General features: G+C 42.2%; 1 protein-coding gene and 1 non-coding gene across 5 annotated transcripts in view; both read left to right on the forward strand.

Annotated features, from left to right (window-relative positions):
• Tulp4 (TUB like protein 4) overlaps window positions 1-25,663 on the forward strand; it is a 135,771-nt gene that overhangs the window by 31,470 nt on the left and 78,638 nt on the right. For all 4 annotated transcript variants that reach the window (XM_063270684.1, XM_008758737.4, NM_001109137.2 and 1 more), the window contains exon 2: window positions 106-2,125. In XM_063270684.1, coding sequence (XP_063126754.1) covers window positions 1,874-2,125 — 252 coding nt within the window. In that variant the 5' untranslated portion in view covers window positions 106-1,873. The remainder of the gene's footprint in view (window positions 1-105; window positions 2,126-25,663) is intronic.
• On the forward strand, window positions 19,960-20,041 carry Trnap-agg33 (transfer RNA proline (anticodon AGG) 33). Its single transcript has one exon. It is a non-coding gene; the product is annotated as a tRNA-Pro (tRNA).

A 25,663-nucleotide genomic window follows, 5' to 3' on the forward strand; every position in this document is an offset into this window, starting at 1 on the left:
ATTCTAATCAGTGGCTTCATCAGACAGCTGTAATATAAAAGCTAGTCTTCAGTTATTAGAACTCTCACTTGCTGCTGTAAAAATTGTTGTCATTGTTGTTTACAGAGTTGGAAGAGTCCATCCAGGACCTTCAAGGCATGAATAATCTGACGGTTCCTGAATTGACGGGGAAAACAAACATATCAAGTGCCATTTGAAGAGTGTGTCTACATGTGTAAAACTTTTTCTCATCATATAAACTTTTTCATAAGAAGACATTCCGAACATCAAGAGTTTTGTAACTGATGAAAATTAAAAAATTAATTTAAGCATCAGATGGAACAACTTTCTACTGTTGGGAGTCAGGAGTCCATGGAGGACAGCCTGTCACTAATGGCAGATTTTCCTTACAGTGTTCATGGGCAAAAGCAACTTCACAGAAGAAAAAATCGCGCAGATCAAGTCTAAAGAAAATCTCTCCAGTGTAAAGAAGGAGCAGACTTAAAACTCTGGATTGAAGTTCAGTAACTTTCACTGTGGTGGTGGCTGCAGTAAGGGGACAGATCTGAAAAGGAGCGGATTCCTTTGTGTCTTCAGCTCTTTGAATTTTTTATTTATTGTTTATCTTTTCTGCATATATATGCTATTTTAAAATATTAATTGGAACTGCCAATTACAAAATAATATCGAGAAAAGCTTTTCTTGGTCTAAAGATGTGAACAGGCTTGAATGTGAACAGGAAGGTATCTTTTAGCAGCACTTGGAGCCGGTCTTGGGAGGTGGTGCAGCTTGGAGAACTCTGATACACATGCTTGGGTAGATGGTTTAAAGATTTGGCTCTGAGAAGAATGTTATTTAATAGACATAATTCTAAGATTGCTTTTTCATTAAGGCAGAAAAATACATGATCTTTATGAGTGAAAAAGCAGGGAAATGAGAGAAAGGAGAAACAGAATCCTGTAGCTTGACTCTCTGTAAGCAAGAAGTAGGAGCAAACTAAGGGAAATACTTGGTCCATTTAGATAGCAGTTTACTCACACTCAGTGACCTGCTGGCCTCCACCTCTGCTGAGGGAAGGGGCTTTGCTCCAGTCTCTATGGCACTGAGGGTTGTTCCGGTCCATGGAAGAGTCATTCTAGGAAGCCTCGTGTTCCTAGGGATACAGGGCCGGTCTTTGAGACAGGAAGCTTCTGGCTGTGAACAGTGGAGGAAGGAGTGATTTTCTTGTGAAAACTTTGGCTGCTGTCTGCATGAGCTCTGCTCTGACTTTGCACGTTAGTGTGCCTTTCCCTTTATGCAGCCTTTTCCAGCTGTACAGCAGAAACTTGCCTAGTTCAGAAAACGTGCCAGAGGGTGGCTTCAGAGGGAAGATGATCTTGTGTGATCATTCTCTGCATTTGAACTGTTGAATAGAGAAATCCAGCTAGAGGGATTCTTACCGCCTTACTTGAAATCTATGTGTTTGTAACCCCTTATCTCTGGAATTACATTACAAAAAACAAACAAAACAAACAAAAAACCAAAAAACTGGAATCTCAGGCTGAGAATAAGAAGACTGAGTAAAAGTGAAGAGAACAGCTTCTCCATCATCACTACTAACAGCTCTTTCTCCAAAGGATTAACATGTTTTCCCCTTAAGGACTTGAGAATGAGAACGGACCCCATGTGTTTTTAGGCATTACCTTTCTTAGCAGACTGATGTTATCTTTTATAGAGTTTTTTCACTATGCATTTGGTGGATCTTTATAAGCTATTGACCTAATTGGACTCTAGATCAGTTGTAGCTAAAGGAGAAAAACAAACCAACAGAACCTAACCACAAAAAATAAGCCAATAAAAGAACTTGGTTTGAAATTCCACAGTACTTCTGAAGTGAAATACTTCACTGAAAAGTATGTATGCAGCAGTGGAGCATGGACCTCTGCTTTGCAGCGATTCCAACATCCTCTGCCTGTCCTGGAAAGGGCGTGTCCCCAAGAGTGAGAAGGAGAAGCCTGTGTGCAGAAGGCGCTACTATGAAGAAGGATGGTTGGCCACAGGCAATGGGCGAGGTGTGGTGGGGGTGACCTTCACCTCGAGTCACTGTCGCAGAGATAGGAGTACGCCACAAAGAATTAACTTCAACCTACGAGGCCACAACAGTGAGGTGAGCTCTAATTCTGTTTGCCTTTTCTGTGGTTACTTCTAGTGCTCTTCTTGAGCCTCCTCCCTGGCCCCAAACCTTAGTGCAGTTTCTTAGATTTGGTGGTAGTGAGACTTGGTACGTGTCTCTTCTGTGCTGCCAAGAAAGATATTAAGGTGGGCACAGTTCATAGTGTCCTGTCTTTCACAAGTAAGTCCACTCGTCCCCTCTTTCCATTTTCCTCTCTCCTCCTGAGAGTTGCTGCTGTCTTTCTGAAGGGCACAGCTGTTTGTGGGCTGCCCAGTGTGGTAGGTGCAAGGCTTTCCAGTTAGGAATCACACTAGATAACCCTAACCTGCTCTTTCGTTTTCTGGTTTGCATGATAAAGAAGTGCATGTTCTATGCCATCCCTATGGCTCAGTGTGAAAATCAGTGGTGCAGCCTTCGCCTCAGTGCTCAGGCAGTGTGTCTGTACTGATGGCTTAACACCTAGTAAAAGAATTCATTAATTTGACATGACCCATGTTTTTTTCACGTCGTGTAGGCTCTATTGTAATGTTTTGTGTGTTCTATACAAAATCTATACATAGATTCTTATGGTCTTCTAAAACCCCAAAGAGGCATTATATGTGAAGTTTATTCTACTATTTATTGAGGAATGCTTAAGTGCTGACTGCTCCATTTGAAAGAAGACCTCGGCTAGTTGTTTCTTGCTGCATGCTGATTTGTATAGCATCATGATACTGTGCTTCATTGCTTATTAGCTTATTGGAGTGTTATGAGGAATGTGTGATGATTTCAGGTATCTTAAAAAGTCAGTAGATGGTTATGGAAAAGCACCATTTTGTGTGTGTGTGTGTGTGTGTGTGTGTGTGTGTGTGTGTGTGTGTGTGTGTTAAACCATTCAGGCTGCTATAACTAAATGCTGTAGATCTGGTAGTTATGAATAATTTTGAATCATTTTCCACGGTTATGGAGGTTGGTCTGAAGTCTGCGTTGCCAGTTTACAGGGTTCTGTGAAGATGGTGGAGTGTACTCTTTTGACTTGAACACTGATGACTGTTTCTGTTGGGAACAGGTTGAGAAGTCCTCTGGAATTCCCTGTGAGAATACCAATCCCATTTATGAGGGCTCTGCTCTCATGACTTACTCCTTTTATTAAAGGCCTTGTCTTTAGGTTATGTTTCAACTTGGTAGTTTAGAGAGGACCTCAGTGTTTATATTTAGCAGTATAACTTATGTCTTACATGTGAATGTCCACCTAATCAGTTATAGAATATTCCAGTACTTACAGGTACCTGTTGCTACTCCTTCTCAGACGTTACACTCGATTTAGTCCATTCTTGCTGCTGTGATGAAATATCTTATACCAGGTAGTTGATAAATAATACAGATCTATTGTTCATAGTTATGAAAACTTAGAATTCCCAGATCAAGGCTCTGGCAGGTTCACTGCTCATATCTGAGAGCTTATTCTCCACTTCACAGATGTCCCTTTGTGTAGTGTCCATCATGGAGGTGCTACTGTACTTCAGTAAGGCACACACCCTCACTGAGGGCTAGCCCATGCTCTTCGTTATATACCCTGTCAGACTTCTTTTATTCAGTATAATATCCGAGATTCATCCCTAGTGTGTACATTGTTAGACTGTTCTTTTAGACTGTGTTATTTTCCAGTGATATAAGTACACACTTTGTCCTTTCTGTTGATGAACATTTGGATTTCTTCCAGTTTTTGGCTCTTAAAACTGCTGTGAACATTCATGTACAGTGCATAACTTTCGGTAGAGGTGTGCACTCAGAAAGTGGAATTTCTGAGTCATAGCATTGGCATGTGATTAAAAGTAGAAATTGCCAAATAGTTTTCCACCATGGTTATACAATTTAACACTCCACCGTCAAAATAGGAAAATATCAGTTGTAAAGCCAGGCTGAGAGTCTGCTTCTCAGTGTGAGTTTACTCTACTTAGAACTTTCTTATGAGTTTGAACTTTGCTTACTAAAAATACAATTTCAGAAATTTTATATATGTGTGTCTAATATTTTTATTAATTCTTGGAGATTTTCTATAATGTACTTTGATGAAGAATTATATTTTACAGATACTTTCAAACTTACTATGATAGGGACACAAACATGTCTTACAGAAGCATAATTGGGTTACTGTTTTAAAAGATACGTGATAAGGTCAGTATGAATCTCCTCATACAGTGTAGTCTCTGCTCACACAGATCTCTCAGTCTGGGTAACATGGTATTCATGCAGGTTGTTGGGGTTGTGGGACAAGGCTTTTGGGTCCTGTACTGGCTGGGTTTGTGTGTCAGCTTGACTCAAGCTAGAGGAGGGCGTGTCAGTTGAGAAAATGCCTCTAAGAGACCTTGCCTTGTGGGACTGAGCAACTACTAGATTCTAGGTTTAATATAGAAGCTCACACAATTTAAAAAGGTGTCAAAAATGTGTTTACTAAAAGATAGCCTTACTGAATAGGAGTTGGGGATGACCGATATCCTTTAGCTTAAAGATAAAGGGATTTTTAAGGCTCAAGGAAATTGCAGTGGTAGAGTGGGTATGCTGTGTAAAAAACCCTAATCCTCCACAATGGGAAGGCCCAGAAGATACGCCCTTCACAAATCCTATATGACACAAAATGCTGAGAGGGCACCAGCACATTTGAAGAGTTTTGCTGTTATCCTTGTGCCAGGCCTGAGGGCTGGAGATGCTGCTGTTGTGGGATGAATTCAATGCAATGGGTTTAACTGGGCTCCAGGGTAGCAGGGGCCAGGTGGCAGCACTGAATCCTCAGAGGCAAGGTGATCGGAGTTATCGTAATGGGCAGTGTAGACAAACCAATGTTCATAATGGCCTGACCCATAGTGGTCAACACAGGCAAAGTGCATTTTATCGTGGTATAACTCATATGGACCTTTGGTGCTGGCTAATAAATCATGTTTCCACGCATGAAATAGATGAGAACCCTACTGCTTTTCTGTTTGATCTGTATAAGCAGACAAATACTCGAACAAAGAAAAGCTACATTGGATCATGGCAAAAGGCAATCTTGGCCAGTGAATTAATTTCCAGACTTGAGCCAACATGCAGACCCAACACCCTTGGAATAAAGGGGCTGCCCAGTTCCTCTGGGGAAGGATCTTGATAAGACACCTAGTTCTGTTAGCCTTTCTCCAGTTCTTCCCCAGAGGAATCTATGGCCTTTTACAAGGGAAACTGTACACTGGAGGAAAGGAAATAATCAGACTTCCCAGGATCTATTGGATACCGGTTCTTTTTTTTTTTATTCATTTATTATATATAAGTATACTGTAGCTGTCTTCAGATACACAGGAAGAGGGCATCGAATCTCTTTACAGATGGTTGTGAGCCACCATGTGGTTGCTGGGAATTGAACTCAGGACCTCTGGAAGAGTAGTCGGGTGCTCTTAACCCCTGAGCCATCTCTCCAGCCCCCGATACTGGTTCTTAATAGATGGTGATCCAAGAGATTCTAAGAAACATTGTGATCCTCCAGTTAAAGGAGAGGCCAGGCGATTAATGGAATTTGTCTGATGTTCAACTCACATTAGGTCCCCCAACTCATTCTGTGGTTATTTCCCCATTTCCAGAATGCATAATTGGGATAGATATACTTAGTCTCACATTGGTTCCCTGACCTGTGGAGTGAATCAAAACCAGTATCGTATTGCTGGAGGGACTGCAGAAATTAGTGCCACCATCAAGGACTTGAAAGATGCAGGGGTGGCGGTTCCCACCACATCTCCCTTTAACTCTCCTATCTGGCCAGTGCAGAAGACAGATGGATCATGGAGAATGACAGTTGACTATGGAAAACAAAATCAGGTAGTAACACTGACTGCAGTGCTGTACCCGATGGAGAGTCCTTACTTGAGCAAATAACACATCTCCTGGTGTGCACCTATTGATCTAGCCAATGCCTTCCCCCGTGTGTCCTTAAACCACCAGAAGCAACTTGCTTTCAGCTGGCAAGGCCAGCAGTATACCTCACAGTTTTACTTCCAAGATATATTAACTCACCTGCCCTGTGTCATAACTTAGTTAGGGATCTTCATTGTCTTGTCCCTTCCACAAAATATCACACTGGTGCATTATATTGACCACATTAGGCTGGTTGGTCGTAGCAACACTTTGGATTTTTTGGTAACACATATAGGCATTAGAGGATCAGAAATAATTCCAACCAAAAATGCAAAGCCTTCTACCACAGTGAAATTCTTAGGATTTCAGTGCTGTGGGAAATGCAGATATTCCTTCTGAGGTGAAGGATAATTTATTGTACCTGGCCCTTCCAACCACCAAGACAGAAGCACAAGAGTTAGTGAATCTATTTGGATTCTATTCCCCACTTGGGCATGTTGCACTTGCCCATACACCAAGTGACTCGGAAACTGCTAGCTTTGTGTGGGGCCTGGAGCAGAGGAAGGCCCTTGAACAGGTCCAGGCTGCTGTGCAGTCTACTCTACCACTTGGACCATAGGATCCCGCTGTAAGGCATTTTCTCAACTAGTGATCTGTGGGTAGTACCATCCAGGTTGGTAGTCCTGGGTTCTATAAGAAAGCAGGCTGAGCATGCCATGTGGGGCAAGTCAATAAGCACCGCTTCTCCATGGCCTCTGCATCAGCTCCTGCTTCCAGGTTGCTGCCCTGCCTGAGTGTCTGTCCTGACTTCCTTGAGTGCTGGACAGCAGTGTGGAAGTGTAAGCCCTTTCCTCCCCAACTGCTCTTTGGTCATGGTGTTTCGTTGCAGCAACAGAAACCCTGACTAAAACACGTAGATTCCAGCAGAGTGGGGTATTGCTGTGACAGACCTGACATGTTTTGGGGAGGATTGTGGAAGGACCTTGGAAGTTTGAGCGAGAAAATCATTGAGTGTTGAGCGTCATTGGATGCTCCCAAGGAGCTAGACAAATGAGAATGTTGAGAGTAGTGGGGAAGATAGAGGCCGGCCTGGGACACAAGCTAGAGTCATCAGAGAGGAAGGAGCCTCGGGTGGACAATGTCTCTATGAGATCCAGTTCAGACACCCAGCCTTGTGGGACTGAGCAACTACTAGATTTCTGAACTTTCCGTTCACAGCTACTCATTGTTGAGCTGAAGCCTGTGATTCATTCCATATGTACAATAAATTCCATATATATATATATATGTATATATATAAGTATATATATAAGTATATATATACACATATATGTATATAAACATATAAGTATGTGTTGACAAATAAAACACACTGTGTACACGCATGCACACACGCATGCATTCACTGCACAAGTCAGTGGCTTTGGAGGACCCTAATACAGGCCCAAAGGGTCATTCAGTGAACATGTCCACATGTCCTTTCAGCCTCTCCACTCTGTGCCGTCTTTCTGAGTCTGTCTGTGGAAAAGGCCTGAGTTGGGTATGCTCACATTTATTCTTCTGTTTTTTAAGATTTATTTATTTATTATATTTAATTACACTGTAGCCGTCTTTAGATACACCTTTTTTAGAAGAGGGCATCAGGTCTCATTACAGATGGTTGTGAGCCACCATGTGGTTGCTGGGATTTGAACTCAGGACCTCTGGAAGAACAGTTAGTGCTCTTTACCACTGAGCCATCTCTCCAGCCCCATCTCACCTCTGTTCTTAAGAGAGTGGCTACATACCAGAGTGGGTGAGTTTAGAATTGTGACTACCGTATAAGGTCTATAACTCATAGACAGTGACTTGTTTCACTGTACATTTTTATTCTTCCTTAACTTCTGTTTTTTCACATTAGAATGAAGCCTAGAATGACTGACTGCCTGCCAAGTAGAGTGACCAACTGTGCTGGTTTCCTAAGGTGTGGTACTGGCCATGTTAAGTCCAGGGGAGTCCCCAGTAGGGAGACAGTCATCCCACTGTCCAGTGCCACACTTGATACTAAAAGCTTCCAACCTAGTGACTGTTCTTATGGTTCCCAGAAGACTCGCAGCAGAAACTATGCAAGCTTGTAGACACTGACGCCTTGTCTAAGTTCACGCGCTTTGTAATGGGGAGAGCTGGAATTTAATCCACGGCCCTCAGAGACACTCCAGCTCACCTTTATTTTCTCAAAAATTGCATTACATGCAAATCTGTAGTTCCCTACCCACAATTTTGAAATCTAAGAGCTCTGAAAATAGGAATTTTTGTTTTGATAGGAGTGAAGCTCTTTATGATCATCCATCTCTTCAGGGGCAAAAATACTTGTGATGAGTGCTGCTGGAAGCTAGCCATGTGTGCTCCACTTCCACTGCAGCGTGAGGTGCCTTCTCTGACCTGCTCCCCTTCTTTCCCTATCTAATAAAGCATTACCCTTCCCAGTGACCTCACAGTGCTAAAGCCATAGGTCTCCTTTCTGCACATGATGTACCTATGGCGTCAGTAGAGTTGAAATATCTTCTCTCTTCTCAGAACACTGGACTTTCCCCACTTTGCTTTGTAGCTCTATCCATCCCCATCTTTAAATGTTAGAGGGTGTATAGCTTTTTAAAGATTATTTCTTGTCTTTAATCCCATCTATCCTGATGACTCCTACGTTTCTGTCTTCTCCCTCTGTTTCCAGATTGTATGTCCAGTTTGATATATGAGTTTAGATTGGACATTAGTAGTCTTAAGTCACAGTCATCCCAGGACACCATCAAATCAGGACCCTTGGTATTCTCCATGATTTCCCTGAGCATTTCTAGTTCCCAAATCCAGTTGGTATAGCAAGATTTCCGCCTGTATCTAACTTCCAAATCATATCATCAACATGCTATTTTTCTGCCTTTCACTGCATCTAGCGCAAGCCTCTTTACAGATTGTTTGCCTTAAACTTGGCCACTTAGCTTTCCTTTGGACTGTTGGCATTCCTGCTCGGTTGGAGAGGTATCCTGGGGACTTGGGGGCCCAGGAACCACACAGCTCTACAGTGGAAGAGCATCCCGAGACAGGGGAGCCCAGGAACCACACCGCTCTGAGAGGAGCCCTCCTCTGCAGAAGCCTTGCAGCCCTGAGGGAGGATACTGTTCCTGGCTGAGCTGTGGAGTGCTGCTGTATAATATAGCTCGATCTGCGTTCAGCTGGGCTGAGGAACTCAGGAGCCTCAGGCCCGCTCTGTGCCCTTGCTTCTTAGGCAGGACTTATAGAAGATTTCATGGGGGGGGGGGGGAGGCTTAGCAGGGGCAGAGATTTCCAGGGTGAGGATTGGTGGAATTTCAAGTCCTGAGCGTGGGGGAGCTCAGGGATTGGTGGGTTTTCCTGTTCAGAGATTAGTGGACTTTTTTGTGGGCGGGTCCTGGGCACTCTCCTGCCTTGGGGCCTGGAATGACAGTTACAGCTATAAGAAAATGACCTTTAGGGCCAATTAGGGAAGTCTTGTTGGGTAGGGTTTCGCTGCTTTCCTTTTCTGATTGTTTACAAAGTTTACAAAGTATATGAAGTTTCGAGAGAGATCCCATGGCAAGCAATACTTAGATTTCCAAAGATTCATTAAGATATGATAAAAATCATTTGTACTTTTTTTAGTTTTTAAAACCACTGCACAACATACATCACAGTTCCTGAAAGAATAGGAATGTCTGGATTATGAGAACAATCTTTTAAATTCAATTTTAGACTCTGTCATGCTCTGTGGTGAAGACTCAAAGCCAGACTCCTGGTCTATATTGGGACACAAGGATGGCAGAAAATCTCAAAACAGTTTGCTATTGTTTTGTTTTCAAAACACGGTTTCTTTGTGTAGCATTGGCCGTCTTGGAACTGGCTCTGTATGCCTCAAACTCAGAATGTTTCTTTTTAAACTGTTAGGGTTGCATACACACACACGTGAAGGGTTTGGCTATGGCCCTGAAAACTTTTAGCAGCATTTTGCAGACTTTAACATTTATAATACATACACTAATTCTCCTGAGAACATCGTTCCGCACTACAGCCGACAAAGCCCACAAAGCTCTTCTGTCTCTTACAGATCCTTGATAGCTATCGCTGCTCCTTCCACTCGCCGCTCTCTTGTTCAGAGAGCCAAAGCACTCCCGGTGCCACCGATGACTGTGTGTGAGCCCTGAGACCCACAGTGGGAGGGGAGCACTGACTCCCAAAAGCTGTCCAATGTAACACATGCTTCTACGTGTACATGTGTGATAATGTATGTTAAAACATCGCCACAGCTAATTGTCCTGCTCTCCTTTATAAGGCCATGCCTGAAGAAGTGTGAGATAGCTGTTGTACTGGGCTGGTCACTGTTGAGTGCTATGGAAAGTTGAAGGATGATATACTGTGAACTCAAGTCTTCAGCAGAGCTTTCTGGGCAAGTCAGAATGAGTTCTATACCTTGAGCTCGCTTCAACGCCCTAACAGTTTTAAGGTCCATGGCTATACAGTGACAAAACAGGAATTGTTCCGGCCTAGATGACTTCCGACTTGGGCTATACAGTGATGAACCAGTCCCAAAGAAAAAGAAGTCGTCTGGTTTCTCGCATATTGAACCTGAGCCTTTAACAGATGTCTTTTTAAGAACAAAGTTAGGAGTTTTTGTTTGTTTTCCCTTTTCTTTTCAAAAACCCTTCTCCCTTGTTTCGCCACCCCCCCCCCCACTTGTTCTGCTGTTCTAACTCTGAAGCCTCCTGGCTCCAGCCCCCGTGGAGCCAGCATTACAGGTGTGAGCCGCTGCGCTTGGCCTCCGCATCTGTTTGTATTTCGGAACTTGGCTTACTTTATCTTGTTCATACTTTATTTTAAATAATTTATTAACTTTCTAGAGCTTTGTGCATGCTGTGTACTTTCCACTGTGTGATATTTCATATGCCCAAACTTTTATATGTTCTTTATAGCTAGGTATGGTTACAAGTTATACGTGTAATGTGAGCGTTCAGGAGGAAGAGGCAGAGGTAGGAGTTTGAGGTCAGCCTGGGTTACATAAGACCTTGCCTCAAAAGTAAAGTTAGTCATCACCAGTGGAAGGGGAAGCCCTGGGTCCTGCTAAGACTGAACCCCCAGTGAACATGATTGTTGGGGGGAGGGCGGCAATGGGGGAAGGATGGGGAGGGGAACACCCATAAAGAAGGGGAGGGGGATGTTGGCCCGGGAACCGGGAAAGGGAATAACACTCGAAATGTAAATAAGAAATACTCAGGTTAATAAAAAAATGCAAAAAAAAATATATAGTCCTTGTGCATTGGGGACGTTGTGTATCAGTCTTGGCATGTATAACAAGTCCTCCTAATACTGTATCTAATTTTGCATGTATAACAAGTCCTCCTAATACTGTATGTAATTTTGCATGTACAACAAATCCTCCTAATACTGTATGTAATTTTTGACTTTGCTTATCACATCTGCCATGAAAAATGCTTATTTGTTTATTTTTTTTACATCCTCAAGTATGGTAGGCTCTATTGCCAGATTTTGAATTAGAGTTGGAAAGTCCTGTTTTAGTCTTTGGTCATCCTACTCTGAATGCATATGGTCTCATCTGCTCTCGGAAGTTAATCAAAATTGGGTCTGATTAGTATGTGGATAAAACCTATCTTAAATGTGGGTTATAGAATAATCCATGCATATTTACTTGTAGCTTATAAGTACTGCTTACAAGAGTACTGCTGGTAAGAAAGTCAGCATGTACTTCATACATTATACTCATCAGAGAGTCTTGTATCTGTGGCTTCCTTACAGCAATTACTAATACTTAAGCATGCTCAAACATGCCAGGCAACCTGTCTTAGAACTCTTCTGTACATAGCTGAACTAAAGAACAGAGAGATTACCATTTAGGCCCTTGGAATTTTAATTAGTGAGATAATTGTGAATATGCATCTTTTAAAAATTTCATTAGTGTCTCAGTCTATTTACGGGTAACCCATAAGGCCGGTCACCCATTTTGAGAGTCTTGACAGTTAATTTGGTCACTTTGTTTAAGATAGTGTCTTCTTGAGTCCACTATTTTGAACAGAGTCCAGTGCAAGGCTCATTAGTGTTATACAGCTCCATTTTATTGCAGAACTATTATTTGAAATGAGAGATTATATGTGATAAGCCTTAGCTTGTTCTCTGTAATTCATACTAAGAGACAGTACAGTCATGAGAAATAGACCCTTAAATTCAAATACGTTTTGCTATTAGAGATTGTGTGAAAGACAGTCTCTAACCTACCCCCTGTTAACGAGTTAACCTTTATCTAGAGGGACGGAGGGAGAGAGTGACCCTCTGCAACTGAAATTGAAAATAACATTGAGTCACTCATTTGCCCTTTTAGAAGATGCACAATTTGCTGGGTGTGGCATCACATCTTGGGAGGTAGAGGCAAGCAGGTTTCTTAGTTTGAAGCCAGCCTGGCCTATATAGAGAGCTCCAAGATAGCCAGGGCTATACAGAGCCCCTTGTCTGTCTGTCTGTCTGTCTATCACCTCCATTATGGTCAGGGAACCAGTAGGAAGACAGTTTGGTTTTATTGCAATTCTTAAGAGGCTGATGACTATGTCACCTACTTTCTGAGTTGTACTCTTTTAATGAGGTGCTGCTTAAGAAGTTTACCAACTTTCAGGTTCTGTATTCCAGTGTCTTTTACTTCCTGATTACAGTTCCCAGAAAGGTTAAACTATTTAGCTATTCTTTTTCCTTTAAAATTAACTGTCACCCCTTTGTTTATTTGTGAATATTCTTGGTCTTCAACATCTCCATCAGGTAAGTTGTTTGCTATATATAGGGTATGTTGGGTTTAGAGGGATTAGGTAAAATTGAGGATTGCTTCTCATGGATTCGAACCTGCAACTTGAAAGACATGTTTAAAATGTTCAATGTCTTTACGCCTTACTCGTGTGCCATTGTAATATCTTTGTCAAGTTAACATTCAGCTTATATCATATCTACTTGTTTTTGTCTGAAGAATGGACAGTCTGATTATTACAAACTCATTCTCAACGTGGAGGACATTCACTGGGAACACTAGAGACTTGTTGATCAGCTAACTTCTTTTCTTCTATGGAAAAAAGAGCCATTTTAGTTTTTAGATATATGGCCCAAGGCTGGATGGGAGGTAGAAACAGGATCCTGAGTTTATGGACAGATGCAGGCCCACCGGATCTACACAAGACTCCTTCTCAATACTTTCTTCTCAAACAAACAAACAAACAAAAAATAAATGAGGAGGGGGAAGGTAACTTAAAGCCAGAAGCCTGTTGAGGCAGCCCCCCTCTTTGTAAGGATCCATTCTGGTGGTGCTGTAGTAGTCAGCTGTCAGCATAGACTTGGCCTAATCAGGAAGGAAAGGCCAGTACCTTAAGTAATGTGAAGTGCATTTAAGTCGCAAGGATTTAGAACTTCTGTTAACAGAAAGTTTCTTTTCCGTAATAGCTTTATGCTTAGAAAGTTGATTTTTTTCATATTTTTCTAGTAAATGCATTGTGATTATTTCACCATTACATTTTTAATTTTAAAAGTTTTGAGATTTTACATGAGTATTATGTGTATATTACTACTGTTATTGAAATAAAATTACATATGTAAATATTTTGATCCTAAACATTCTACTTGTTTAAAAGAATAGCTTCTTACATGTTAACATTCCAATACCTGCCCTGCTGTTGAGGTAAAGAAGGTGAACACAGATTTTATTAATTATAATTATGTTATTGCAAGCACAGACAGCTTCTCAAATTGGTTCAAGCAACTCATAAAAAGAATATTGGCTCATGGAAGTGTTTACAAACACCTGAGGATGTCAGGTTTGAGACAACAGGACCTGGTATCTCTCTTGCTGTCTTCTGTATGTTGGCTTTTTTCTTAGGCTAAATCAGTGTGATTGCACTTGGCAGCAGCAGTCTCCTGATTTGTTTGTTTGTTTGTGCTTTGGTTTTTCAAGACCAAGTTTGTGTAACCCTTGCTGTCCTGGAACTCACTCTGTAGACCATTCTGGCCTCAAGCTCGTAGAGTTCCACCTACCTCGGCCTCTCAAGCACGGTGATTAAAGGCATATGTCACTACTACCAGGCTTCCTGATTTGCTATTTAGAAATCAAAACACGAAAGCCAACTGTATTTTTACCAATGAAAGTATTGGGCTTGAGTCATATTATGTTGTGTTTGTCATGGGACCAGACTTGAACTACTTGATGCTCTCAGGAAGGCAGTGCTCTAATTGGTAAAGCCTGAGCTTGTCTGTACCTGAGCAGGGTAGATAGCTTGTTCTCTGAAAACATGTCAATCAAGTGTAGGGGATGATGGTTTCCCGGGGGACTGTCAAGACTCTGCATTAGAATCGAAGGATGATTAGAGTGGGTGTCATGAATAATATTTGTTTGCTCTGAAGCCTATGACTTTATGTAGTCCACAAACTAGTAGAGGAAGGTAACATTTAGCCAGCAGTAACAACAGGGTTGTTGCTGATTTAAGTGGATTGAAGTGTAAATCAGACTTGGAAATGAAATGACTAGCATTCAGAAATGGCCACTTATAAAGCATAGGCTTAACGGTAGCATGGTTGGTAAATATAGAATTGCAGCTTACCTTACCAATGTTTTCGTGGACACTCTCGTGCAGCATGCTTTTGAAGCATGTGTCTCACAGTATACCTACTGGTTTTCTTTGGGTTATTCTACGTGGCTACAGAGCCTGGTTATTTTTGTGACACTGTCCAGCTAATTATGTTACATCTTGTAGCGAGCAGTGAGGCTTGTAGGCTAGCAGGTAAGCTTGATCCAGGGACCCTCATCATTACGCTGAAGCAGGGCCATGACCAGAGAAGGACTCGGTAGGATTCAGAGTCAGAGGTGAGGACAGTGTTTGGGGATAGGAGGTGATCACTGAACATTTTCTGAACAGTCCAGCTTTCCCAAGAAGGCCTTGACTTTTGACGGTTTCTCTTCTGGGTCTGAGGATTAGTACCTCACTTGGATGCAAACTTCACTCATGCATGCCAAGTGAATACTCTGCTCTTGCCGTTTTCTGATTGGGCAGCATTCTCCTGTGTAGGAGGATCAGGTCCCTTGAGAGTCATGGAACTCAAGTTAATATTGGGTCCCCTGAGACTCATGTCAGTCAAGGTGCACTAACAGTGGCTTAGTAAGTTTAGGTGCTTATTCTGAGATCAGGATGTAGTTCTCAGCTGTTTCTCCAGCACCATGGCAGCATGCCATGTTCCTACCATGGTGGTAATGGACTAAAGCCTCTGGAACTGTAAACCAGCCCCAGTTACACGCTTTCCTTATAAGAGTTGCTTTGGTCATGGTGTCTCTGCAGCAACAGAACAGTGACTAAGGTAATGACCAACTATGTGATATCATCACTAAACTTTTCTATCATGTGCTGTCATGTGGGCCGGCTGCCATCGCGGGAGCAGTGACCTGTCTGCTGATAGACTGGAATGTTTCTAATAGGCATGCTCAGCAGCCTGCTAGTGTTCTTTCATCACTCTTTCCCCTCCCTTTTTTCAGTCATGGAAACGTGGACTGAAGACTGGTCTTGAATCTGCTGTGTGACTGAGTGTGCTGATCCTTTTGCCTATACCTCTCAAGTGCAGGGATTACAGGCAGGAGACACAAAGTGCCTTCTCCCATTTCTATAAAAGAGAAAGCTTGGGGAGATATTGTTGGTGTGTGAAAAAGGATAAAATACTTGACTTCAAAATATTCATTATCAAGTGATGAATAGGTAATTGAGAAGAGGTGCGTATGCAAAGTTTTTAAGAGGCAATGGTGAGAAGGATGTGAAGAAATTCTTCAGGGAACGATTCAGACTCCCCAGGTTACACACAGGGATCCAAAGGGGAAAGAGAAGTCATGAAGAGGTTTGTGTTAGTATCAGTGTAATAGGGACGAAAGCTGGGAGAAGGGAGGATACTCTTCCTGGTGTACCTGGGATAGCAAGTAAAGGATTATCTTCCCTAGGTGATGGGAAGCAGCTTAAAGAGGAGGTGCCACCCATTGCTACTCAGTCCGGAACGCTGGTTAGAGGTAGTGTGGGTTGTGGATTGAAGAAGAGGGATTGTGAGTTGAGACTTAGGATGAAAGGCTTTTTTTTAAATAAGAATCTAGGCAGAATGGATGTCTTCTGACAATGAGAATGAAGAAGGTGAGCTTGAAAGGTTGCAAACTAGTTAGGCATATATGGCAAATAAAAGGGTTGGGACAGAGTACCCTATAACTTTATGAGCGGGCACCATTTACTCGTTTATAGGAAACTGACATTTGCGGGATTTGTTGTATTTGATGATCATCTGGGATTACCTGTTAAAAACCAAAATCCAAGTTTCTGTATTCAGGGGCTGGAGGGATGGCTTGCTCAGTGGTTGAAGATGCTTGCTGTTCCTCTTGTGGAAGTCTGCAGTTCAGTTCCACAGCACCACCCACCTCAAGCCACCTGTATAACTCAGAGTCCAGAGAAAGCCAACATTGCTAGCTTCATTGTGCACCTACCTGCACTAACATGTACCCCCCGACAAAGTCCACAATTAAAAATAAATGTGAAAATCATACATGCACTCATCTGAATGAATTTTTAAGAACAGTGGACTAAGTGAGAGAAAACAGACACGGTGATTGCATAGATGTCCTGGTCCTACAGGACACTGCAGAGACAGCACAAGAGAGTTTGTGGGCTAATGAGATCGTGATTGTTGTGGTAGTTGAATGAGTGTATAATTAATTGAAAGTTATACTTAAGTGTATGCGTTTATAATTTGGCAGAAAAAAATTAAAACTTTTAAGAAGGAAGCCAGAGGGTTGGGAATTTAGCTCGGTGGTAGAGCGCTTGCCTGGCAAGTGCAAGGCCCTGGGTTCGGTCCCCAGCTCCAAAAAAAAAAAAAAAAAAAAAAAAGGAAGCCAGGCGGAAGTAAGTAAGTAAACGTGCAGGGCTCATTTAGGCTGTGGCTGAAGTTCTCTGAGTGGACAGGTTAAAACCACATACTTAAATGGGAAGAGGCCCAAAGATAGAAACCGGGTTGTAAGCTTTAGAATGGGGACAAGGAGCCAAGTGAACTTATACCCGGCCCAGCCTGTACCAGAAGAGTGACCATCCCAAGGGAAGGAGTGGCATGTGTAGAGAGGACAGGCCTTTCTTTGCTGCTGAGGCCCCACGATAGGAACCGTTGGTTTCCGTAGTTTGTGAGTCATTGTTTTTCAGTGAGTCAGTGGCTGAAGACAGAGTATGAGATTCAGTCCTGACTAGAGGAAGACTGATACAGACCACTTCTTCCTAGGTGTAGACTCCAAGTACTAGACTAGTAGATATCTGCTTGGAAAACTCAGTGCAATTCTTAGCAATTTCCTGGTCCTTTTATCTGTTATGGGATAGGGAGTTTTAATGTCAGAGATGACTGTAGATGGAGGTCATTGATGGGCAAGGGATGATGAGAAACGAGAACAGGATTCTCGCCATTTCTCTGACTCTCAGGCTCTATTGCAATGAAATTAAAAGCATCATGGGCAGGAATAGGTTTCATTTAGCTTACACTGTTCATATCACTGCTCATTATCCCAGAAGGTCAGGCCATGTCAGCAGTACTGATGAATATCAACACACCTTACAAGTGCCCCTCCCTCTGGCACGTACACACACACACACACACACACACACACACACACACACACACACACACACACACACGAGAGTCTATGGGTGCCATACCTATTCACACCACCTCAGCTGGGTCTGTCACTAGCACACAGAATGACTAACAATTAAAAAACAAAACAAAACAAAAACCCTCTGGTTACTAAGAGCTATTACTTCTGTGCTGTGAGATATTGGATCTGCCGGGCATCATCCAAAGGTATGTAGGGTAGCCCATCACTGGAGTTAAATTTGTTGACTTTTTGATGAAGTCAAGGTTTTTATCTACTTATTTTGCTTTCAGACTTGGGGATGCCTCTGGAACGCAACCCGGGTTCTCCCCAGTCACACTTCCTGTCTCCTGAGTCAAGGTTTTGTTTGTCTAGAAATGAGAGCCTTCTCCTAAAAACATGCTTTTAGGCAGAATCCACTGCTGTTGTATGGGCAAGGCTATACAGAAGCCTGTCAGATACTCAGCTTTTGGCCAATACCATTTGTTGGAGGTCTGTCTTCTATGAAGCATTTTGAGATATAAATGTTGGCTTCTCTGGGAAGAACATTCTAAGAGATTGCCTTTCCAGGTGTCAACACTGTCTGTGATGTACCTTGCAGGTCTTAACATAAAATGCCCAGGGTGAGCCAGCAAGATGCCAGCAGTTCTGTTGGTTTAGCAGAGAGAAGGCTGTACCATCTGTCCTCATGTTCATCAGCTGGCAGAGCTACACCAAAGGTGTGATCCTGTGCCCAGAGAAGTCCCCCAAGAACTTAGATCTCCTGGTTGTCTTGGTTTCTCCCATTCTGTGGTTTGTTGGTCAAAGCCAAGCAAAGTAGCTTTCACTTTGCACTAACTTTATGATGACTCCCTAACCTCTTAATTGTGTTGCCTTAGCTCCTTAGTCACATACTGTACTTAGAAAGCACGGCTTTCCTCAGGAATGGACTTTCAACCATTTAGGAAGTAAGGCTGGGCATTCTACTTGACTTACTGTCCACTTATGTGAAGTGAGTCCTGCTATTACTTAGATACATTGTGGATTGAATTAGAGAGTTTCTATGAGACTACACATCTTAAAAGTACCACACAAGCTGGGCAGTGGTGACCATACCTTTAGTCCCAGCAGAGGCATGGGTCTCTGAGTTCAATGCTAGCCTGGTCTACAGAGTAAGTTCCAGGATAGCCAGGGCCACACAGAGAAACCCTGTCTTGAAACACCCATTTCCCCCTCACACAAAAGTTGTTTTGGTCTGAACTTTCCCCAGGAGAGCCTGACTTTTAGCTTGTCAACCCTTCTCTTGCCACTCACAGTTCTGTTTGTCATACTTTTTCTGTAGTCTGCAGAGGGATGTGTTTTGGGGATGTGGAGGACACAGCATTTGGAACTGAACACATAAGGTGTTCTTTTAAAAGCTGGTGCAAGTGTTAGGAGCTATTCTTAGAGGCACATCTGAGTCTGTAGATTTAAGTATGCTTTGTGAATGCTGTGCTCCAAATCTCTCCACCCTCACCCACAAAGATTCCTCCTTTTATTTAAGCAAACCGGTAAGTCCTGTGGCACACACACTTTACTTAATAGACTTGGGGCATTTGGGGAGAACTTAGAGAGTTATGCCTTGTTGTGAGCAGTTAGTTAGAAGTTACAAAGAGAACTTCTTTGGTGGATTGTTTTTAGGGTTACTGTGAGTAATAAGAAATAAAGGAATTTGTTGTTGTTTATATAGACAGTTGGGAAAGCAGATGTCTTCTATGAGTTAGTTGTACATGACACATCTGCTTTACCCTGGTATAAAAAAAAAACCATTTAGAGATCTGTTATTGGAAGGCAAGGAGCTACACTTGTTGGGCAATAATACACAATTCATAGAAAAGTCCTGACTGAAACATAGACACTTGGAGAAAAATACATTTTTTCCTGGTGTCACTGTGCTTGTTCTCACAAACAGTGACATTTTAGGATTATGTGCTCCTCAACGGAACGCTCGGACACAAGCACTACAGGGTACTTGAGGGATATGAGAAGGCCAACAGCTGACTTTGGTGAGACCCTGAGAGAAACACCCATGATGTGGGCTGTGGGGCTTTGCCAGCTCTGCTTATTACTTCTCTTCAGTACAGTATCTTTGATGTCGAATAGGGAGGAAGAGGTGACATCAGAGAGTAGCATTTGGTTCTTTCCCTTCTGTGAGTGTCTGCTCAGCCACCCTCTCTTTCCTTTTGACCTGGAAGGAAATGAATCTGTTCACGATTGTATTGATGGAACTTGGTGGCAGTGCCCCAAGCACTTTCTTCTTTAAGAAAGGATCTTTGGGGGTTGGGGATTTGGCTCAGTGGTAGAGCGCTTGCCTAGGAAGCACAAGGTCCTGGGTTCAATCCCCAGCCCCGAAAAAAAGAAAAGAAAAAAAAAGAAAGAATCTTTGGTCATTGGTTTTTCATCCCTTCCTGGTTATATTCTCCAATGGAACTAACAATTTCAAACTTGGAAGTTAAACTTATTAAAATTACACAGCTTTTCTTCCTTTCTCAAGCTAAGGAGGTCTTGGCACATAAAAAAAAGTTTACTTTTTTTTCTAATTATTAGACGTGCTTTTTGTGGAGTGATGTCAGACTTGCTGTTCAACTTACCGCCTTTGGCTCATTAAAGCTAGCCGAGATTCTTCAGGCTTCTGTCTTGTGGATCTAGCCTTGGGGGACTAGATAGATTGTTGGGACCAGCTGGTCAGAATTGATTCTTCGATTTTGAAATATTAACTGAAGTACCCCTCCTTCCCCCAGCAGGAGATTGACCACAAATAGCAAATAGCAACTTCCAGGTGACATTCTAGCACATGGTACCAGTTGACCAATTAGAAGCCACTTGTATGCAGCTTCTCCAGCTTTGCACTAGGCGTTCCTGTGTCTGTCTGTCCATCTTGGTTGGTTGTCAGGGTGTAGAGCCTTGAAGCAGAATTCCAGGACTGATAGACCCTAACCTCAACTTCTTCTGAGTAGGCAGTCTCTTATGGAAAAAGCAGTGTATATCTCAAAATGGGTGTTATGGGACACTATTCTTAAGAGATGTTAAAACAAAGATATATGTGCCTCAGATTCAGAACTGATAATGGACCAAAGTAGGCGGACCACCAAAGTCCAATGCGAAGAGCCAGTGTGTTTTAATGGGGGTTGCTCACAGGAGCAGAAATGATGCAAAGACAAGCTGTATCACCGAAGTCCACTCCAGCATGGTGGCAGCTCACTAGATAGAACTGACATCTACACTACACTGCACATCCTGTAGGCTGCTCAGCAGCTTGCAAAGTTGGTTTGTTTTGGTAGCTCTGTTGGTCTGAGCCTCTTGCAGGCAGCTCTGCTGAATTCTTCTTTTTCCAGGCAATTCAACTTGTCTGAGAGTGTCTCTCATCAGTCCTTAATTGTATATATGAGAGAGGAGAGGGAGTGATCTAGTGCATCTGGTCAGTTTCAGGGACTTCCTGAAGCCATCCAGTTGTTTATTTCCTGATTCTTATAAGCCTCCCTGCAAAATTCAATGTTTCACTTCTCTTTTAACATCCCGTTCTTAACAAGATTCACTCCAAAATGGAAGGTTTTAATCTGGGAGGAACTGCTACATAGCACATTATAAAATACACTTTAAGAATCAGTCTTGAGGGGTTGGGGATTTAGCTCAGTGGTAGAGTGCTTGCCTAGCAAGTGCAAGGCCCTGGGCTCGGTCCCCAGCTCTGAAAAAAAAATAAAAATAAAAAAATTTTAAAGCAAAAAAAATTAAAAAAAAAAAGAATCAATCTTGAAGTTGATACTGATTCTTTTGAGTGATCTATAAGATTGGTGAAAATGTAGGTTCTGTAACAAAATGAGTGATTAACAGTAACCAGAAACTTATGTGAAAGGAGAGCATTCCATCCATTAATACTCATTTTTCAGTTATTGGTCACCTAGATGTTCAATATTGGAAGGGATGGAAGGTTATCAGGATGATCTTCTAAGGTCTGCATAGGTGAAATGGCCCTTGGTCACATACAGACCCATCCAGTGAGGGGGGCAGTACAAAGCTCCAAGCTCTGTCCCCTCGTTCCTGCCCTGGAAACAGTTGACCTCAGCAGAGGTTAGCCACTATGGTGTGTAATTAACAGTGTGCTCAGGCCTAACGCTTCACTTTGTATTCATTTTCTGTTCATCTTGGTTCTGTGTGTGTGTGTGTGTGTGTGTGTGTGTGTGTGTGTGTGTCTGTCTGTCTGTCTGTCTGTCTGTCTGTCTGTCTGTCCTGTCATCCCTGTCAATTCCTCCCCACCACTTCTTGTTAGTCTTTGATCCTTATTTCCCACCTTTTTTGTTAAACATTGCTTTTGTGTGTGTGTGTGTTTGTTTTGTTTTTGTTTTTTTGTTTTGCAACAAAGTTCCACACTTCATTTTTTTTTATACTTTCTTTGTTTGCTTAGCTTTCTTTATTTTAAAGACAGTCTTTCATAGCCTAAGCTGGCCTTGATCTTGTAGCTGAAGATGACCTCTACTCTCAAAACTCCTGCTACTATTATAAACAGAGTGCTAGAATTATAAACAAGAGCCACCACATCCAATTTCCATAGATCTTTTTGAACTTCTGATTTTAAATTCTATTTCTTTAACTTGGTTTTTTACCACAACATGCTTAACAGTTGCTATTGCATTCTTCATTATAGCATTTATTGTATTGGAGCATCACATGTGCACGGTGGAGCTCAGTGGTTAAGTCAGCTCTCTTTTTAAGGGAGTGAGCTTGATTCGTTAGGATGGATGGCCAGTGCCTTTACCCACTGTGTCATCCTGCCAGCCCTGAATTCTTAAAAAACATTTTTTAAAATTACACTTATTTAGGGGTGTGTGTGTGTGTGTGTGTGTGTGTGTGTGTGTGTGTGCATGCGCACACACACGTGCAAACACCCAGGTTTACGCGCCATGGAGCGTGTGGAGATGAGAGGACAACTTGTAGGGGTCAGAGTCTGTTCTCCCCTTCTGCCAGGTTGTTGAGCCATGGGGATCATTAGGCTTGAAGGCATGCACATGCATCCATTGGGCCATCTTACCAGCCAACATGGAATTCCCGTGATGAAATCAGGCCTCGTTACCATCTAGTTGTTCCTCTCCAAGCTCTCCTGAGGTGGTCCTGAGTTGGAGCTCCCAGGGGAGCCTGTGTGTTGGGCAGTTTCCAGCAGAGCGGTATTGGACGAAGTTCCATTGATGGGTATCCAGAGTCACTGAGTAGTTGACTGGATTGTGTTTAGCTATAGATTTTAGAAAAAATTTAAAAAGCTCAAGTACTGTATGTTTTAGTGTTCAGTGATCATAGTATGTTGTCCTTTGTAAGTAAGTAGTAAGTCCCTAGACAGTAACTTAACCTATTTAGTCTACTGTCAGTGTCTCTTAGTGAGTCTTCTCCTTCCTTCCTTTCTTCCTGTAATTTTTCCTGTATTATATGCATGTGTGTTTTGCCTTCATGTTAGGCTGTGTACCATTTGTATGCAGAGCCCAAAGATGACAGAAGAGGTCATTAGATTCCTTGGGATTAGAGGTATAGAGGGTTTTGAGCCATGTGCGATTTGAAGCCAGGTCCTCTAGAAGAACAGCTAGTGCTCTTGACTGCTGAGCTATCTCTCCAACCCTAATTTTTGCTTTTGTTTTGTTTTTTCCTTAATTAGTAGGGTTGCGTACTACTTCATTGAATTGGCAGTGAATCCCTAAATTAGAGCTTGCTGTTCAAATCCTGTAGCGGCTCTCTTTCAGGGATGCCAGTCACGTAGCATCATTTAAAGTTAGCATGTGTACTGTGAGTGTTTAAAGTTAGCATGTGCACTGTGAGTGTTTAGCATCATTTAAAGTTAGCGTGTGCACTGTGAGTGTTTAAAGTTAGCGTGTGCACTGTGAGTGTTTAGCATCATTTAAAGTTAGCGTGTGCACTGTGAGTGTTTAAAGTTAGCGTGTGCACTGTGAGTGTTTAGCATCATTTAAAGTTAGCATGTGCACTGTGAGTGTTTAGCCTTCATTTCCTTTGGAGAGGAGCATGGAAGGAGATTGTCCTGACAGCTTAAAAAGTAGCTGTTCGTATTGTCACTTCCCTCTTTACTGCATACTTTTCTTTTTAATAAGGAACACACAGGCCCATTTAAAAGAGTCTGTACCAACTACATCCTGATTTTAGAAGTTATCTGTAGATAAGTCTGTTTGCCCCACCTGTTTTTCCTTATAGTATAGAGTATTTCTTATCATTAACATAAAAATTTTAGGTGTTTTATTTTGCTTCAAGAATATTCAGGCAGATGCTTTGGGAGACTGATTTGAGATTACTTTTATTGGTTTCTCTCAAGAAGGACCCATTGCTTCACTGAAACAGCTCTGTTACATAACTGTTCTGTATCTAAAAATACTCAGTGGTGTGGCATCAGCATTTGCCAGGGATGTGAACTCAACTCCTTGGCTATTTGTCCTAACTCTGAGTCCAGACTGCCTTGCAGTATGTCTGCAAAGTGATCCTGTAACGATCCCAGTGAGCTTGTTCCAGCCAAGTTTGATAGCATAGTAGACAGATTGAGATTATCGATGTTCAGATTTGACCAGTTAATACTGGGGGTCTTTAAGGATTGTACACATACTTCTCAAACGTCCTTGGTGCCTAGAATGTTCCTGATACTTACACAAAAACTGTGTTGTGAATTTCACTGCACACAGCCTATGTATTGGAGACAGGAAGGTTGTCCTAGATGTCTGAATGTTGGTCAGAGTTAGTACTCCTTATTACCTGATTTGTCACATAAAAAAAAAAAAAAAAAAAAAAAAACGAAAAAAACAAAAAAACCCCAACAACTTTGTTTTACAGCTCATGTGTGCTGGTTACAAATAATTTATTGACACTAAAAATAGCTAAATTAGGAGGTAAGTCTGCTGTGTCTTCCGAGACCTGGGCCTGCCAGTTGTCTAGCACTACACAGGGCACCAAGTGTTGGTTAATATCCTGTTCATGCCACTATGGTGTTAAGATTGTATTTCTTAAAATATTTCTTTTTCTGGATCAAAATGATGTCTAGAAATTAAACTCATCGAGTGTTGACTATGTGGTAAAAACTGTTGTATCATGTCTTATACTTTTAAAAAAAATTATGTGTCTGTGCTGTGTGAGTGTGTACTATGTGTGTACCAGTACCCACGGAGGACAGAAAAGGGAGGGTGTTGTGTCCCCTGAGACTGGGGTCACAGGCTCTTGTGAGTAGCCACATGGGTTCTGGGACCGGAACCTCGGGTTCTCTGCAAGAACAACAAGTGCTATAAAATGCAGACATCTATCTAGACCCATTTTAATGTTTTTCATTTTTGCAGTATTTAGCAGATATTTTGTCCATTCAGCATAGTACACAGACTCTTTTATTACACTCTTCTAGGTTTCTGTATGATCCTACTTTTATAGAAGAACGTACCATGGTGTAGCTTTACCTGTCCTAAAGGTCCTTGATGGAATCAATTTATAGTTTCAGAGAGCCATTGTGCAAAATGCAGTGCCAGTGCCCTAGAGGTGCCCCTGTGTATCTTACTAGAATCAGTTTGTAAAATACCGATACAGTTTTCCATAAAGGCCAGAGTTTTTTTACCTGAGACCCTCATTTTGTACAGCTCTTACTTTGTTATAATTACTTGTGATAGAAGGGAGGCCAACTGCTCATGGGGAGCTTTGAGTCATCCGATGGCATGGAGTGCAGCAGGCAGGCTCAGGTCCTGAGACTGAGCATCCAGCAGGAGAGCTTCTCCATCCTACATTGGACATTTTCCCATATATCTTTTCAAAAACAAGGTACAGAATAAGTGGTGGCACTGTTTGTTCCTAGGGAATCTGTGCTCATGTTTCTGTATATAGAGAATATCTCTAGAAGGGGTTGTGCAAGAGACTAGCAACAGTGGTTGTCCCTGCAAAGGGAATTAGGACTCGTGGAGGCAGAGCAAGAGGGAGGGACCTTTTCCTCTGCACCTTTTCCACGTTGTTCATGCATT

Source organism: Rattus norvegicus, chromosome 1, assembly GCF_036323735.1.
Source record: "Rattus norvegicus strain BN/NHsdMcwi chromosome 1, GRCr8, whole genome shotgun sequence".
NCBI lineage: Eukaryota > Metazoa > Chordata > Mammalia > Rodentia > Muridae > Rattus > Rattus norvegicus.